Below are 18,868 nucleotides of genomic sequence, written 5' to 3' on the forward strand. Positions count from 1 at the left end.
TTATAAGGGTACATGCATTTATAAGGGTACATGCAAAGCGCAGTGTCCTTTTAACAAAGATACAAGACTTCATATCTCAACTGGGAAGAGACCACTAACAGTTGTTTTCAAAAGGACACCAAAAGCTTTGTCCGTTGGCTTTAATGTGGCATGCATGTGAAAATTCTGTTTGTAGATTTTGAACCTCGTGGCCACAATGAAGTCAGCATGGCTTCAACTTTTTTTCCCCTTTGGGAGTATCCTAAAAGTAAGCAGTGAAATTGTTCCCTGAAGAAAACTCCACTTTGATACAAGGCATTCCCAGATTTTTACCAAACAGTTTTTCAACAAGCACTCTTCACATGTCATCAATAAATGTCAGTTCCAATTCTTGAAACAACTGAACTGATGCTTTTTCTTTTGTCTTTGTGATTTTAGTAGGTATCTGCCGCTTTGACTGTACAGCCAATAGGTCACACAGCTGCACATTTTCAGTTGCTTAATACATTACTTCCACCTCAGCTGCTCTCAAGCATTCACAAAATTAAATTTAGGTATTTAAAGATATTCGTCAACCTTGACGGTTTCATATTGGCAATAAAACCCTAAGTAGAGACATTTGACTGGTATAACATCTAGCAGACATTTGCATCAAGGTCTCAAGGCACTTCACAATCAAAGATAAAATTGTATTACTAATTCTTAGATGCACTTTTTAGGGAATCCCAAATAGCTTTTGTCTCGTCATTGAAATATAAGAGGGCCATACAAATTCCAGTAGGTATTACAAAATACATTATTACAGAAGAACGCAGAACAGGGTGCAGTAATGTAGCAGAAAACTGAAACTCACTATACTTCTGTAAGCAAGGGCTAGTGAGCATAGACTATTTACTGGCACTGAATTATAAATGAAATGTGTTTGAAAAAGTACCAAAGTTAATCACATTTAACTGACATTAATTTATGTCATGTAAACAGCCATGGAGGTCCACTGTCTTGGAACCCTGTTAAATCCATATATATATATATATATATATATATATATATATATATATATATATATATATATATATATATATATATATATATATATATATATATATATGATACTAAAACCTTGCATTAATTTTATGACTTTTTTTTTTACAAAAAAAAAAAAAAAAAAATCTGGTTTAGATACATTCACTTGTCACAGTTTTTTGTAACTTCTTTTTTTATCTCAGCTTTATATACACATTTGGAAGTTCCTTGTTTCTTTAAGTTACCAGTTGCTGAGTTTAATGATTTGTATGCTGAATTAACATTGTATTAAAGTAAAAAGAAGTTGTTTTTTGTGCTTTTTTCCCCTTTACCCTTTTTTGTTGAAAAAATAGGATGCTTTTTGTTAAACTTTAATATATGAATAACATATAAATTATATATATACTACACTAGCAAATCGTTCGTCAATAGGCCTCAAGCACTTTGTAAGAGGAGAATGGCTTCACAAAGTGGTAGTCTAAATTCCCGCAGTGTGGACACTGCTGTACATTGCTGTACTCTGAAAAATACTGCATCCCCACTCGCACGTCTATCACAGGCTTCCCACAGTGCTTACAGTTGAGACGGGCCTGGGAGTGAGCGGGAGGCAAGAATGAAAAGAAATTAGAAAACATTAACAAAACTACATGCTTAGAAAATGAAGACACTAACACAGTATCATTTCATGACACTATGACGATGTGCTTTGTCCCCAACTCATAATTGCTCTACTCTACTCTCTTTATATAGATGTTTCAACAACTAGAAAACACAGATAGGGCTACCAATTTTCCGCAGTCATGTAATCGCGGAATTGGGCATTTGGGGAATGGAATTTTGCAGTGTTGTCTTTTTCTCCACGCAACTCCAGTTTTCTGCATTTGGTTTTTTTTTGGGTTTTTTTTTACACTACACCCAGCCAAGTTGAGTTATTTAATCAAATGTCTTCACTCACATATCTCTGCTGAAACAACACGGAGACTGCACCAACAAAGAAAAAAAATGCAGTGGTGGGATACTATTTTGCTAATTTTGTTGTCATTTGATTGACCATGTACAAGTCAGTACCACTCTACCTGCATTTCATAAAGCTATAATATAATGTTGAATTTTGAAAACAACAAGGCAGAATTAGCAAAGAAACAACTGGGAGTATTAATGATGCGTTTACATTAAATTATTTAAATTAGTTAAGTGATACACAGCAGTGAACCTCTGTAGCAAGGAGTCAGTCAACATGCTTTTTTTTATCAAACTGTTTCATATTTTATCCTGGTTACTATAATGCCAGTAAAACACTAAGCTTCATTTGTGGAGTATTGTAAATAGGATTACTCTCACATGACACTGCTGGACTGTTACTAAACTGTCATATTTTTTATTGTAATGCCAGCAATAAGTCAAACAAGTATTATCATTATATTTACGTTCAAATGCCATGTTTAATCATCAATAAATTGACAAAAAGTGGGGAACATCAGAAGAAACAGAATTGTTCTTTTTTTTTTTTTTTCTAAACGGAATTTGCTATTCCCCAGAATAGAAAATCAGTAGCCCTATACAGAAACATTATCACTTGTTATGTACTTGTGTTTAGAACCTTATGTACCAGAGCCTACTAGGAATTCTGTTTAAATAAAAATACAGGTCAAGACTATTCAAATGTAAAAAACAAACATTCTCACAGTGGCTGCGTACAACAATATACATTAGAAAAATATTCTTCAGTTAATGTACAAGACTTTAAACTCTAGGTTAAATGTCACTCATTCACTACTGCTGCCTTAGTCCCTTCATAATCACCAAAATCAAAAAATGCTGAAGAACAAAAAGGAACTTCGTTTGTACTTTATGTGTGATGGCAATTTCATTGTGGGACAGAATATTCAAAATTATGGATATCAATAAGCCTTACCCCACCCCTACCTTCACCTTCAAATACTTACTTGACAACACGGAGACGCAGCAAGTATGTCATAAGTGTACATAGTTCCCAACTGGTGCCAGCTCCCGTCCCATTGGGATTTGCATTTAATACATATAATTTTATGAACTCCCTCTAAGCAATCTACACAGACTGCATACAGGTGCATCAGCCTCCCTTCAAAAGAGAAAAAAAAAAGTTATTTGATACAGAAAATTAGCCTTTTAGTTTAGCTGGAACATTTCAGGTTATATTTAAAACATTTTCATATTCAATGTTTCTCTAGGATTATGATTTTCTTTCTTTTTTTTTTTAACTGGATCTCATTTTGGAATCATCTTGCATTCATTAATCCAATGACAGAAAATCAGGCAAAGCTCACTTTCCTAAATGAAGACACACGAAGAACTTCATCTAAAAGGAATTCTCCAAATTCAGTTGTTAGACACTTACATTATACTTGGGATATAAACAGAATACTTCATAAAGTGCTGTGGTTATTTCATGCGTCAGGAAAAGAAGTAACAACCTATTCGACTCATTCTTGGCATAACTACACTACTCAACGAAAAACAAGGAGTCTTTTTATATAATTCTGGTCATATTTGTCGGAACATTTTGTGACGCACAGGAAACAAAATTCAGTCAAATTTTATCACATGGGACGCTTCTCCTGGTAAAACTCAATTACCAGCCCCTTACAGTAATACCAACTGCAACTTTACTAATCATCGAACCATTTGGTTTCTTCTGTGGTCATACAGAATTATTTATATTAAGTTTACACTATCAAGGTGTAACACACATTTTTATTTTAAAATAACTTTACAGTATTGCCTCAAAACACAAATACCGTAGCTACAAAACATATAAGCTGTTTCTGCATTATGCTATAGACACACACTGCTACGCAAAAACTACTGCACCAAATAAAATAGGTGTTCAGTGGCATACCACAATTAACTAGCAAGAACGGTAATTTCCTTGTGCAGCAGTATAGTACAGTGTTTCTGCAGGTTTTCAATGGGTTAACAATCGGCGTGGTCATAAATATAAACAGAACATAAGTTCTTAAGACTCCCTCTTTATCTCCATTTGAAATAAAACGTTTTACGCTGTGTTTCACTACAAGTGAAGAGTTGCAGCTAACAAGAAATATGCATAACATACAGTACTTAACAGTACAGTACATAACAGTAAAAGCTCACTTATAAAATTGAACAGCCACTACAGTATTTGCAAAACAGCAATAAACCTTCAGTCACAAAATTTAACAATAACTAAGTACAGTACTTGCTTCACAGCCCACAATCTTCTTTCCTGTTGCTAACCCCTCTAGCAAAAGACAATGTGAGAGTGATGTTTCCTTTTCGGTTTCAGTTTATTTTTCAGCATTATTTTGCAAATAAATTACATATAAATAATAGAAACATTGTAGTCACATTAAAAGTTGTGGTTTGTGTTAAAAGTTCCGTTTTTTGCAACAAATTAATGGCCCATGATTTTCTTACAGCCTTAATGATAAATAACATTTAACTAATATTTTGTTGGACAGCTGAAAGGAAGTTCCCACCGATGAATAAATGTCTTTCAAAGAATATTAACTTTTTCTACAATTCTGCCTACTATATTTTTACTTTATTGGTTTATCCTAGAACAAATAATAAAAAATAATACTAAAAAGATTTGTACAAGAATGTAGGCACAGTACATCATTCTAGAAGGTGACTGGTATACACTGGTCCAGCATTACATGAATAAAATAAACTACTACTTATGATATGCACTTCAGTATTTCAAAAGTTTTTTCTAATATTTTCAACAGCACTAATGCATACTTAGGACACACTGCACACAAACAGAAAGCAATTACCTTGTAAGTGACAAGGAACATCATATTCAATCTCATCGTGCCGAGAGGGGCTAAGGAAAAGAGTCCCATCCACGAGTGGGAACTGCTCAAAGATGGGCAGTGTCCTGTGGCACAGGGCACAGTTGACCACGTTCCTGTGGCTGGCACTGAGCGCTGCCAGGATGAACTTCCTGAGGTCTTCCCCCTGGCCAGCCTGAGCGTCGTCCTCCATGCGCACATGGTAGGTGTTGATCTTATGACGAGGGATGTGGGCCAGGAGCTCTGACAGGTCCAGCCGCCGGAGGAACTGCACAGGGGCATCCCCAGACGCGAGCCGAGGCATCTGCAGCCCTGCCGCATGCTCAAAATAGGCATTCCGTACCGCCCCTGCGCTAGTGGACAAGTGCTTCCGGTGGCTCTCCATGTGGACAGCATTCTTGAGGAACTCGCCTAAGTGCCGGGAGCTGCGTGGCCCACCGGAAGAGGGGGAAGAGAAGAAGGAGAAACCCAAAGGTGGGGACTGACCAGGTGAAACACAGGGTGAGCGGAGGCCAAGGTTGTTGCTGCAGGAGAAGCCTGTTGCACCTTTCTCCTGTGAGTTCTGTCTGTCTATGGATTGCCTTCGCGGCAGGTCAAGTCCCACAGACCTGTGCACTGGTTTGTTCCCTGGAGGATGCTTCCCTTTCCTGGGGAGCTCAGGCAACTCTCCATCAGCACTATAGCTAAGCTTGCCAAGGCTCTTCTCAGGCAGCACCTTCTTCTTTCGGTCATCCTGCACACGCTTCACCTGGTACCAGTCTGTGTCTTTCTTAAGGTGGCCCTGTCCACAGCGGCAGGAACAGAAGCGGAAGGCCAGGTCATATCCCTTCTTTGTCCACATGTTTTGCCGGCATTGCTTTTCATTCCAGCTGCGTGCCCGGCCAATGCAGTTAAACTGCACCAGAATACTACTCTCCCACTCGAAAAAGCATTGCAGGTGCATCCAGTTTCCGTAAGGGCACAGCTCACTGTTGCAGACCACCCTCTGGTAGTCATCCTTCTCCAGGTCGATAAGTCTGCCCAAACTGCAGATCAAAGGGGTAGCACAAGGTGCTTCTGTAAAAGCCAAAAGAGTTACATTAATCTACAGTATACTGCAATCAATCCCTGCAGATAAAAATCTAAATGACACTTCTAATCCAAAACAAATAATTATCTTCCTACTTGCTCCTTGAAATTATTCAGATATTTGTAAACCTCCGTATTAAAAGTAAGATTTATATTTCAGGCTTTCCAAAAAAAAAAGTATATGCTCTAAAAATGGTCACACATTCCAGCAGTACACACAGTGGTAGTTTGTGAACTGTAATAAACCAGACTGTATGCAGTTTCACTGTCAGCCACCAGGCTTGTTTGTTATTTACAGGCAAGTATTTTTGTTCAAGTCCCGCCACACACGATCTCACTTGTTGCCAGAGTCCTGCTTATGGCGACCTCTAGGGGTAAGTGGTGGAACAGTGGTGTCTTCCTGAAGGTCCAGGTGAAGGTTTTCCAGGAGGTGGCAGTGAAGGCTCCCAAGGTAAGTATTTTCAACCTTGTTTGTGGTATGGTTGCCACTTGTGGTTTTCACTGGTAAATATCTTTGTTTCTTTCCACAGATACCACCACTCAATTCCAGCGAGAATTAAAACAATGAACTATAATCTTGTGTTTTGTCTTTCATTGCCTAAATCTTCAACATATTCCATACATTTCTTTGATAGCTTATTTTACCCTCTGCTCTTAAGACACTTTACAACCACGACTGTGTTACCAACAATGGCAATCTTAATAGTGAGGTTCAGACTGCTACTCACATTGCCTTTCTTGCTAAGAAGCCGAGATAGTGCTTTCTGTTATTCTATTAGCATATGGCAGTTCCCTGGTGTTGTTCCTTGATGCCAGTGAACTCCAGCTTGACCCACTCGCTGCAATCCTCGTTTGGTTCCTTGCAGTCCACTATTCAGTTTTTTCTTTTTAGGCAGCTCGACAGACTTGCTAACTGCAAACACTAAAGATACACAATTCGACCAATTCTGTGTCATTCGCTTTAAATAGAACAAGCCAATTCGCTAATTGTTTTTGCGTGGTATCACAGAGAAGTTTATCACTCGCAACACATGCCTCTCTACACAGGTTACTTTCTCCCCCCCCCCCCCCCCCCCCCCCCCCCCCCCCCCCCCCCCCCCCCCCCCCCCCCCCCCCCCCCCCCCCCCCCCCCCCCCCGTCCCCCCCCCCCCCCCCCCCCCCCCCCCCCCCCCCCACCCCCCCACCCCCCCCCCCCCCCCCCCCCCCCCCCCACCCCCCCCCCCCCCCCCCCCCCCCCCCCCCCCCCACCCCCCCCCCCCCCCCACCCCCCCCCCCCCCCCCCCCCCCCCCCCCCCCCCCCCCCCCCCCCCCACCCCCCCCGCCCCCCCCCCCCCCCCCCCCCCCCCCCCCTAGGCTACTATACTGTATAAACAAAATGCTTTTTATATATACTGTGCAGTCATGACGGTGTCTAGACTGTTTATAAGTTTTTATTTATTTATGTTTGCGATCCTGCCTTTCAAAAGCAGAGTATTTAATACATATATTTAGTAAAAGTCAAGAACTGACAACCGCGTATCTCAACCTCTGCTCATTCCTTTCTAGTCAGTGGCCCCTATGTTGTCATTTCATTAAGACGCGCCTTATCTTCTGTGATAAGGCATGTCTTAATATGCGAATGATTTCCATAGCACATGTCTCAATAAGCGGAATTGACATTTGTAAATACCAGCTTATTTATAGTTTCAATGGGCGTTAGGGGATTGTGTTAACACGCATCTTATGGCTACTTTTAAGAACCTTAGTAAATGATGCCCAGTGTGTCTTATAAACCAAAATGTAGAAAATCATACTGAAACCATGGTACATCACAGGCAAGCATACAAAATCATATAGATTTATGGTTAAGCATGGAAAAAGCATGGTAGAAAATGTATAGAAAATGCATACCTGGGGAAATCATGGTAAACTTTTACAAGGGTCAGTTTTTGAAATATGTTTTACATATACTGGTAGGTAGAATATAGTTATTTGAATGTCAAAATGCATTCATTTAATTGTATGTTGTCCATAGCTGTTTTCTGGCGCGTCACAAAATGATTAAAATTACAAAATCCCCTAAATGTATGTGAAAATTGTCACGTGACATGTGATTCACTCTACCTGATTCACTAGACCTATATAAATTGTTTGCGAGTTGTGTGAAACTATTCAGTCACAACCATGGAAAATCTGAAATATATGCTGGATTGGCAGCGTTTGCAGAAAAACACCAGTAGAAAGCACAACTCCCATCTCAATGTACTGAGAGTCGCAACAGATTGTAAAATATTTGGACTTTTCCTGAAATGTCACTTTTTTTTTTCATAAAACAAAATATGATGCAACAGAAAGATTAAGAGAACTGGTCTTCTCTAATGTAGAAACTTTTGAACAGACTGCAAAACAGTTTGTGCACTAATGTGCAGACCACCTGTAGAAAATGTCAATGACAGCCTGTGATCTTGGATACAAATATTTTTTCAGACAAACGGCAGATTGCAAGCCATACTCAAGTATGGTATCGTTGGCTCGTGGGTGTTTCACAGATATTTACATGGACTATGGCAAAACATTAACCATTTCCCAACTGGTAACCAGACAATATTACTGCAAGCATTCACACAGTTATTATTATACCAGAAAAGTTTACCATCATTGGGTTAAAGTTTTCCCTTATTCCAATGCATTTCACTGCTTTTTTGATACAGTTTGATCATTAAAATGATCATTAAAATGATAATACATCGCCCTTCTTGTTCAATCCTGTGATTTAAAAAAAAATGCATGTAGTTTCAATGTAATATCATGTTTAAAGTCAATAATTGGTGCACACAACTGCAATTACCAAAATATGTTTTCATGAAGCTTTTTCAGATGCATGGGCCTGGAAGAAAATACTGGTATCAAGAAAAAAAATTGTATTATTGTTATTATGATTCCACATACAAGTCGCCAGTATCCAATATTGCAATTTTTTACATATTTGCATATGTTACAGTGACAAAAGTTAACAATAGAATGACCAAGGCAGACCGTTTTTGGAATTTAAATTTAAATTGTGGTGCGTGTGTTTAAGATACGGAGCTGTGCTTTCCTGTCTTTCCCTATATATATATATATATATATATATATATATATATATATATATATATATATATATATATATATATATTATATATATATATATATATATATATATATACTAATTACCCTTCAAAGAAAGATTTGCATAGCTTAAAAAATGAGCAAAATAAAATAGTCATAACTATTCCGACCAGGAGCGGTCAAATTGACCGATACATATAAAACATATTATAACAATTAAATGTTGCAGTATTATTTGTATTCACAGTATCGGTCAGGACTTGCTGCCATGTATTGAAGTTTGAGTATGTCGGTCTGCATTCCTCAAGTGAGAGGTATTCTGACATTTCTATTGTTTCAATGAGCCTCCTGATAGCCCATCAAACAGCCTTGACAGGTCACAGCGCCAGGCTGGCTGTCTGCACTCTGGTTACTAGTCACTCGTTTCTGTCAGAAATTCATTGTTACCCCAATACACATTGAAAATGGATTGCTGAAGATGCAGAACAGCAAAGCAGTGTTTGGAATTGGACAAATCTGGCTCTGAAGCAGACTGGGTTTGTGAAGATGACTCTTCCAGCAGCTGTGACACCGAAGGTGCAGGAAATCCCGTGGGAGAAGCAGCAATCTTGTGGCAGCCCCTGCAAGGATGCCGCCCACTTCACCTGCATCGCCCCTGCACCTGAGGCAGCCGCTTCTCCAGCGGTAGTGCCAGCACCATCTGGCACTCAAGAGGCTGGTAATAATGGCACTGTTTAGAATACTATAAATCCTGGTGTTGAAGTTGCAGGTGGAGAACATAATATTTCAAGGGAAGTTCCAGGGCCCACGGCATATGCAAAACGCATCACTGATGAGAGCGCATTGCTTCACCACATACAACTCTGCACTGAAGCAGAAGCCCACCGACAATTACAAGATGATCCCCGGTCAATGCCCTTGGAGGACAAAGAAGCTTTCATTGTACTAGTATATGCCCATGGAGTATTTGGTGCCAGAAGCCTGGGTTACTGTTGACAGCTGTGCCAAATGCACAAAGACAGGCTGCGGTAAGTGCACTGCATATTTTGAAAAGGATCTGTGTGATTTGTGCCAGCACTTAGACTTTGCAAATGATTGTAAATGAATCCCATTCTGTTCAAATGTTTATTTATTCATGTCTTTTCAATTACAGTATGCCTGTATAAACGCATAGCTTTGGTAGCATGGATGTCTGTTACTTTGTCCGCTTACGAACGCCCATCACGCGACCCGTGTACATGGTTTCACACTACGTAGGATTGTGGCCCAGGACCCAGGTAGGAGCGCCAATCTGAAAGGGGCAGTAACCACAATGTAGTTTACAAATAAACTGAAACACTTTTTAGCTTGTCTGCTAACAAAGAAATATAAAAAAACACCACTCTGCTCTGAAAAAAAAAAAAAAAACACAATTTCTTCAAGGGACCTTTTTTGGTGCACCAGAAAATTACGTCAAAGTGCAAACTGCAAAGTTTGTAATTCTTAGTAAATAAAACTGGGGTGTCTGGATGCAAGGGAGGTATATAATGATTTGAATGTTCAAACGACAAGTAAAAGACTAAACAGCAGATTAAACATGCACAAAACAAATGTAACTAGTTATACAGCTCGATGGAACTGATACACAAAGAATTATATTTTGTACTCAAACACACCTTATAGGGTTACCAGGATGTACCCGTGTTTACAGGTTTAAACTATAAATATACAGTGGATGTACTGTGTGAAAATTCTACAGGCCTAGGTTAAGCTTTGGGTTTAATTAAATAATTTAGTGGTCTTAACTTAGCCCCAAAACGAACACACAATTGGCATTAGGCTTATGTCACTGTAAACTGACTTATAATATTATTGTTTATAGTGGCAGCAAGATGTTTCAAATTTAAAATAATTTTTTAAAGAGAGGATTCTCTGTGTATTTGGAGGAGGGTAATCCTCTCTCCAATTTTCTAAAAAACTGTTTTTTTTTTTTTTTTTTTTTTGGTTTTTTTTAAGATAGATGTGATCTAGATTCCAAATAGTATATTTACAGTTTTAAGTTACAAATCATTTCATAAGACAACAACAATAGGTGTGAAAAGGTTTATCCCATTCAGATACCCCATGCAGTATTACAGAAGAGGAAATTCAAACTACACTATTTAGAAGTGCCCAGTTAGATTGGTATTATAAGATATAATATTATATATCATATATTCTTTACTATTAAATCAATTATATATATATATATATACTATATCTATATATATATATATATATATATATATATATATATATATATTGCCCATTAGAATTGCATGCTCTGTTATAGGGGTTATGGATCTAAGGTTTATGGGTAAATAAGCAGGATCGTCTTCACTGGCAACTCCAAAATCTAGAGGACAGTGCAAATACAGAAGGTCCTCCGTCTGATCTTAAATACAGTGATTTAAGAATCAGTAGCGGGGTTCCGAAAAATATATCGTTACATGTCCCCACGTGTTGCTACAACTGTTTAAATAACATACCTGTCATTTTTCTTTTCATTGTTAACATCCAGACAACTTTAAAGTCTGTTTCAAAGATCTTTTCAAAATGTCTGCTCCAGTGCACTTGACTGCCCCTAAATACTCTTTCCTATTTGATTTCTCTGCCATATTGATGGCCAGCTAGTAATACGAGCAGCAGGGAATGTCGTAAAGCAGGATTTGCGATGACAATTGCTACTGCGGTTGCTGTCTGGCTGTCGCAAATTTCAGTCAAAACCAGCAACGTCACAGCCCTGCGAAAGTTTTATGAAACCCAAATTTTAGATTGTGAAGTGCCTGCGACTGCAATTCCACGCAAATTGCTTTTATGGAACAGGCCCCAGGCTCCCAAGGAGTCCTGGCTGTGCCCTTATCTCCAGGGATCAGTAGCTTGGTACCATCTGCTGCTTCGTAATTGATCTTCAATTCTTCAGATCAGTAGGTAATATCTGAATTGGGCATTTCAAATTGGTTCAAAATGTATCAACCTGCATATGTGAGATCTGCAGAGGAACTGAAAGTGAACAGCAGATATGGTTTGCGGAACTATTTCATTAGCTATTACCACTTTTAAATACTTATACACAAAATGTGACTTTACACAAAACTGTTTGTAAAGAAATGGTTTGAGTTTGAAATTCAATATGGTTGAGCACATCCTTCAATTTTTAAATTGAGGTTTTTTTTTTTCTACCAGTCTTTCAGAGCTCCCATCTGCATCATAATTAGTGACAGTTTCTTCAATTGTTTCGCTACGCCATGTTTCAGATGATCTTTTAGAAGTTATTCTTAAACAGTTCGTCAATCCGGCATCGAGATGAAATCAGCATAAAACTGATAGAGCTGATTACTCCAAAACAGAACACCTGTGTTTAAAAAAATAAAATAAAATGGCTACTTATTAATGAATACCAACCTCAAATCCAGTATTTGTTTGATGTATACCATAGTCCCAGCCTTCATGTTCAGCACCATATCTTTTTCTATAGTCAGAAATCTGATGCTCATTGGAAAAATGAAGTTCTACCAGCCCACCATTCTAACTGGGGCTGAGGGATTGTCAATAAAAATTGTTTTGATCTCAATCTACTGCTGATGGAGATGAAAGTGATTTTAAATCTCATTAAAAAGTCAGTCCCACTGGCAGATGGAAACTTCACATTTGATACTTCTAGTTCCTCTCTAGTGTTTCATGTTTTTTTTGTTTTTTTTTTTTAAAAAAGGAGAGAAACAACATGAATTGGCCAAAATTTGGAAAAGCTGGCATTTTCCTTCCCTGGTCTCATAGAAGAAAACTTCATAGCTTGGCCCAATCCCATAAGAGATTATTAATAAACCGTTTCTCTAGAGGCGTGCGGAGGAAACTGTAACAATGTACCACAGCCTACAGCTGCTTTCACATTGGCATGGTCTACCCGGTGTCATGCGGGTCGGCTGTGCAATTTCACCCTTTCGCATAGCTTGTTACGGACGCTTCCATCCAAACCTCTCTGGATTGAACCATCGCCCGCAAATGTGGATTAGAGCAAATGTTTCTTCATCCCTGCTGCAATCTAACTCATGGTGTGTCTCAATCAACAAAAATACGTTCGTGGTTTCACACGATGCAGGACTGTGATCTCAAGTAGCCAGAACCAGGGTCGGGACCGGAGTAGGAGTGACAGTGTGAAAGGGGCTTTATTAAAAGGTCATTAGAAGTCATTGTTGTTGGATCATCTTGCTCTTGTATGTTAACTTGTATAATTATATACAATATATTTTATACATTAACTAGTGTTTCCTACAAGACCCTCTGGAAATTGTAGTGGTTGTTTATGGGTCCTTACACAAATCTCTAACAAGTGCATTATTTATTTTTAAAGTCTGTTTTTTGTTTTGTTTTTTAAAAACTGTACAGTACTTTAAAAAAAAAAAGCCAACTTTAGTCACAGACATCAAACTTTTTGTGCATTTCCATTATTTCTTACTCTACCGCTAACTATTATTATTTCCTATCAGAAAATCTGCCTCACAGCAAGTTCCTTGATCATCAACAAACTAAACTTACTCTAACTACAGTAGTTCACCTGCAATTCCACATAGTGAGATACTAGTACATGTGCATTCAGTGTGATTCATAAAAGTGCACAAAAAAGGGTGAAAAAGGAAAGCAGCTTCCTGCAGAATCCAATCATGTTTGCAATCCTACAGTATCTGGTAAAAGGTCTGTAGTTTGATAGATCTATCTGGTACTCCACTAGGTTAAAGAAGGTTTTCAGTTTCCATGTCTTATTCAAAGGGAGTTTGTTACTGCCTTATTTCAAGTAATTTCACCTCAGCAGTGTCTTCCTGGTCAAAGCATGTTACTGGCTCAAAGCACATCAGTCAATTATTATTGATTGGTTAATGACAGGTAGGAAGACATTAAAAAGGTGGGGACAATTTCACTCTTCAGGTAAAATGACCAAGAAAGTGAAACGATAGATAGTTCTTGAACTTTGTAGTCAGAGGTTTCATATTTTTATAATATATATATATATATATAACTATGTCTCTTTCAGAACCGCACATTCGACACCAATAAAGTGAAAGGAAGTGCACAACAGGTGAGACTTATTAGATCAACACATGTTGGATGTTTGCATCAGTGGAGTATTTTTTCAAATAAAACAAATTATGATAAACCTTTAAAATTACTTTGGTAGGTGAGAAACAAAACATGAGCAAAAGCTTAAGGCAAAACAAAAGAAGCCAAGCAGATAAACGTTTTAGCCAATGCCTTCCATAGCATTAACTATGCTTAAGCCTAAAAATGATCTACTGCCCCATAGATAATATGCTATAATACAGCAGAGTGACAATGTGCCCACAAGAACTGTTGACACAGCACAGGCATTACTCCAGACTGCACTTTGCAATACTGCAGTGTTATTTCCTCTTTCTCTTACGTCTACTGAAAGCTGTATTTATTATTTCCAATCAGCATCTCACAGTAGGTTTTATAGATAGTACTACATTAAATATATAGCATTTAAAGCACAAGTTGTGCATAAGCAGGTGAACACCAGAATTCACATTGTATTCCCCGCACAAAAGCATAAACAATTTCCACGCAGTCGAAGTACAGTATGCTTGCTTCCTTGCTGTCCCGCATATCATCTGAAGTGGAGTTATGTATGTAAACATACCGTCCACTTGCCATTTCCCTCCAATGGGACGACCTGCACACACATAACAGTGAGCAACGATATCGCTCTTACCATTATTGTTTTCATTTTGAGATGCAGCTGTAGCCCCTAATGTTGTAGCTACCACCGGGGCTGCTGTTGCTGCAGCACTGGCTCCATTTTCCTGTTCATCTCCACTGCTATTAGTGCGTTTATTTTTCTTCCCCTTGCTGTTTTTCTGGTTGGGCATGGCGTTTTTGCTGGTCAAATTTTAAAGATATTTCAGCAGAAGCTAATGCCCCTCATTTCTTCGGTTTATAAAGGATATAACGATATGTTAAATCTTTATAGTAAGTGTCAGTTTAAGTACTCCCGTCCAAATCTTAGCAGCAGGGTTTGCATACCATGAAGAAGGCGTGACCTCTTTCTTGTTTTCATTCCGATTCTGAATCCCGAACACCAACCTAGACGCTGTTTTCCTCCAGTCTCAGTGACGAGACTCATCTCCTCCTCCGCCCATTGGTTGAACGTTATAAATAGGACTAATAGGTGGACCCACTAAACAAGAATTAATATAGTGACAGTAACTTTATTAGCATTGATAAAGATTGTTAACAGTTAATAGATCAATTAAAGCAGTTTAACACAATATTTTGTGCACGTACTACGTAGACAACTTAGACTGTAGGTTACTTTTTTGAAGATCAATTAATTCGACAGTCAGCAAAATTAGTATAACTTTCTTTAAAAGGGAACAAGCGGTGCACAAATAAACGCAATTTGTGTTGCACTGAGAAAAGATGAGAAAGTGGAATTTGTGGCATAATTTATTAATTAGGGTTTTTAGATAAATATGATGGTCAGAGAGTTTAGAGAACCAAACAGGGATTGAATTGAGGTCACTTTCTATCAGCTGCTATGCTAAAATAATGGCCACATTCGCTCTTATTTATGCTGAACTGTAGCCTTATATTTCTTTGAAATTATCCCAATACAATAATCACAGAAGTCTTGGGAAAACATCGTCTTATCAACCATAACTGGCGGTGTAACGATGTAATGTACTACTTTTTCTAAGGCTAGGATTACAGTTTATCTGCTTCAGTAATCTCGATGTAACATCCAAAGCTCATGCATTGGCAGATACAATGCATTTGTTATGAGGTTTATATACAATGCTGTACACATAGGATTATTTTAGATTTTAATGAGAACAAATCTTTTAGTTTGTACAGCCATTTTATCATGACCTAGAATTTTAGACTTGAGCAATAATAATAATAATAATAATAATAATAATAATAATAATAATAATAATAATAATAATAAACTATACGAACATAATGTTGATCTTTTATTTAACATCACGTAATCAAAGAAATTACAAAATTACTGAAGCCATAATAGTAGTACAGTATTTTGTGTTAGATTTCGAAATGGCACATTTTTCAGGTTTTTTCGTTAAGCATATGAAAAACAACAAAGCGCTATGTAACTGAATATGTTAACATTATTCAGCAGAGGTTTCATTCGAGTTTTATTAATCAAAGTTAATTCACTCAATAAGGTGATTCAAAAGTTTTGGCCATAGCTGTACAACGCCGAAAGTTGAGTTTTCAAAAACGTTCTTGTTCAATCGTTATTCCTCAAATAAAGAGCCAATCTTAAAAAATAAATGTATGTGTAATTACACCTCGGATAAAAACTGGATTAAACTGGATTAAACTCATGCTGTCATAGATGACATGATGGTTGCTGTGTGTATACTTCCACCAATCACAAAATTGTTGTTTTTTTTTTTTATTTTATTTTATTTTATTTTATTTATGTTTTATTTGGTTTACAATGTTATGATGTTACCATTGAAGCCACGAGGTCTATCCTAATAGCTAATACAGCTGCAGACAGCAACAGCTGGAAGAGTAGTAAATCTGCCAGTAATAATAAGACATTTTGCATGGAGGAAAGTATCTGCTTTATTTGCACATCACGATGATGACCCAGAAAGGATTGTTATTTCTGAAGGTATAAACAGGACTGTCCATAGACTCCAAGAAGTAGAGTGTACCACTTTCTGGTTTAGCAAAAAACTATGTACCAGATATCATGTACCAGTAGTTAATAAGATGTTTTGACTAACTATTAGGGTACTTGTACATACCCAAAATGGAGTCTAGGAAGCACGAATTAATTCCACACACATATATATATATATATATATATATATATATATATATATATATACACACACACACACACACACACACACCACACACACACACACACATACAGTGTCTATAGACCTATACACCCTCTTTCACCTTTTGTTGCCTTATAGCCTGGAATTAAAATGAATTAAAATTGTTTGTTTGTTTTTTTCATTTATCTAGACAGCCTACCCCACAACTTCCAAGTGAAAAAAATATTCTTGAACTTTGTAAAAAATTAATTACAAATAACAGCTGAAATAGCTTAGTTGTTTAAGTGTCCACCATGTATGTGTGTGTGTGTGTGTGTACGTGTGTTTTGCGATTCTCATAGGGGATGAACCCAATCATGCATTGTTCACCCACCCTACTACAACTACTACTAGGAGGTCACACATCACACAGATTAATGCATGTTTTTATATCCTCTATGATTGACTATTGGTCTTTTTATTGGGACTAACCACAACATTATTTCTCGCCTACAACTTGTACAAAATGCTGTAGCTAGAACTTTGTGGTGGCCTCAAAGATGTATGGCAAAGCCGTCTTCTTTGTAAAATCGGTCTCGCAGTCGGAGAGGGATGTACATCCCCACAGAACCCCTGGAGGGGTTGGGCAGCACGGACATTCTTTCAAACGTCCCACCTTTCAAACGTCCCACCTTTCTTGAAGGATGACCTCCTGAAGCCCCATCTTCAAGCCCTAGGGGAGCTAAAAACAACTATCCACCCCATCCCCCTGAGTGCAAAAACCAGCTCCTCCGCCAGGTGTTGTCCTTTCAACGCCAGGTTATCATCCACCTGGCAGGGAAGGAAACAGTTGAGGGTAATTTTGTGGTCCCCTTTCAGGGGATCAATTATGTCATTTTTATTCCTCAGAGGAGGTGCGGTGCTACCACTGCAGGGAGCTGGGGCACCAGAAAAAGAGGTGCCCCAAGCTCAGGAAGGGCACCACAACATCTGCGCAAGCACCGCGAGCACAGAGTCCACCGGATAAATTCCCACGGTACTCGATGTGGTAATACTCTACTCGGGCCGTCTGTTACACCACCGGATCCAGGACAGAGACGCTATCGTTTACCTTTTGACGTTCAGCCATTCTTCCTGCTGTTTGAAGAACTGCTGCAGTTCTGGCTGCATTTTGTTCCCACCCTCCTTATTTTTGGGCACCCTGTTCGTGGATTTTGTTTAGGGGGTGCTAAACCAAATTTTTCTTTAAAAATGTATTAAAAAAAACAAAACCAAAAAAAAAAAAAAAAAGTCTGTCAAGAGAGCAGCACCTTCGTGTAATCGGCACGTTGGAGGCTGGACTAGGGCAGCAAACTGTGGTTTGCCATCTTGGGTGCTCACAGCCAGTAATTTCAAACCTGGCGAGACAGTATAAATAGACACACTCTGTTAATAACAGGACACAAACTGGGAGACCAAGAGTCACAACACCTGCCCAAGATCGACAGAACATTTTGCAGCATCTTCGTGATGTCAATTGTTAATCAGCACAATAAAAAGTTACTGCACCTGCTCTAAAACAGTTTGTCATTTTTCAAACACATCTAGTGAATTTTATCCAACTATAAGTTTCTTTTGATGCTCAAATATAGGTGATACATTTCATTTGATGTTCAGTATATGTTGCTGTTATTAGGGATCCAGTAGATGCTAATCCACCCGGGACTTTCTGGAACTTATGTCTTGCAGTTGCAGCAAACTAATGTTAAGTCCAGTATAAGCCTATTTGAACAAATTTGTAGAACCAATGTTTTAATACATTTTGTGGGAACAAACATGTCTTTTTTGTCCTTGGTAGATGCTACTTAATGCTAGTGTACAGTGTGTTGCATCTTATAGAAAAAAGACTAAGCTTATCTGATCACCAAACACGAAAAGAACAAAAGTGTAAAAGGATGAAAAAAGGCTGCATTTTTATTTGTAGTAGCTTTTTTTTATAACTTTCTCATAAAACAACCAAATTGTAAAGCGCTATCATTTTAGGAGTGAAATGGCAATAATTTGAAACGTTGAATAAATGTGTAA

General features: G+C 38.1%; 1 protein-coding gene across 1 annotated transcript; it reads right to left on the reverse strand.

Moving 5' to 3' along the window:
* Window positions 1-1,154: 1,154 nt before the first annotated feature.
* On the reverse strand, window positions 1,155-15,055 carry heca (hdc homolog, cell cycle regulator). Its single transcript, XM_041252529.1, has 4 exons — window positions 14,719-15,055; window positions 4,800-5,873; window positions 2,949-3,103; window positions 1,155-1,592 (listed from the first exon to the last, which is right to left on the reverse strand). The coding sequence occupies exons 1-4, from the start codon at window positions 14,873-14,875 to the stop codon at window positions 1,428-1,430; spliced, it is 1,551 nt and encodes a 516-aa protein (XP_041108463.1). The 5' UTR covers window positions 14,876-15,055; the 3' UTR covers window positions 1,155-1,427.
* Between the last annotated feature and the right edge of the window lie 3,813 nt (window positions 15,056-18,868).

The sequence above is a fragment of the Polyodon spathula genome, chromosome 6 (genome assembly GCF_017654505.1).
Source record: "Polyodon spathula isolate WHYD16114869_AA chromosome 6, ASM1765450v1, whole genome shotgun sequence".
Taxonomy (NCBI): domain Eukaryota; kingdom Metazoa; phylum Chordata; class Actinopteri; order Acipenseriformes; family Polyodontidae; genus Polyodon; species Polyodon spathula.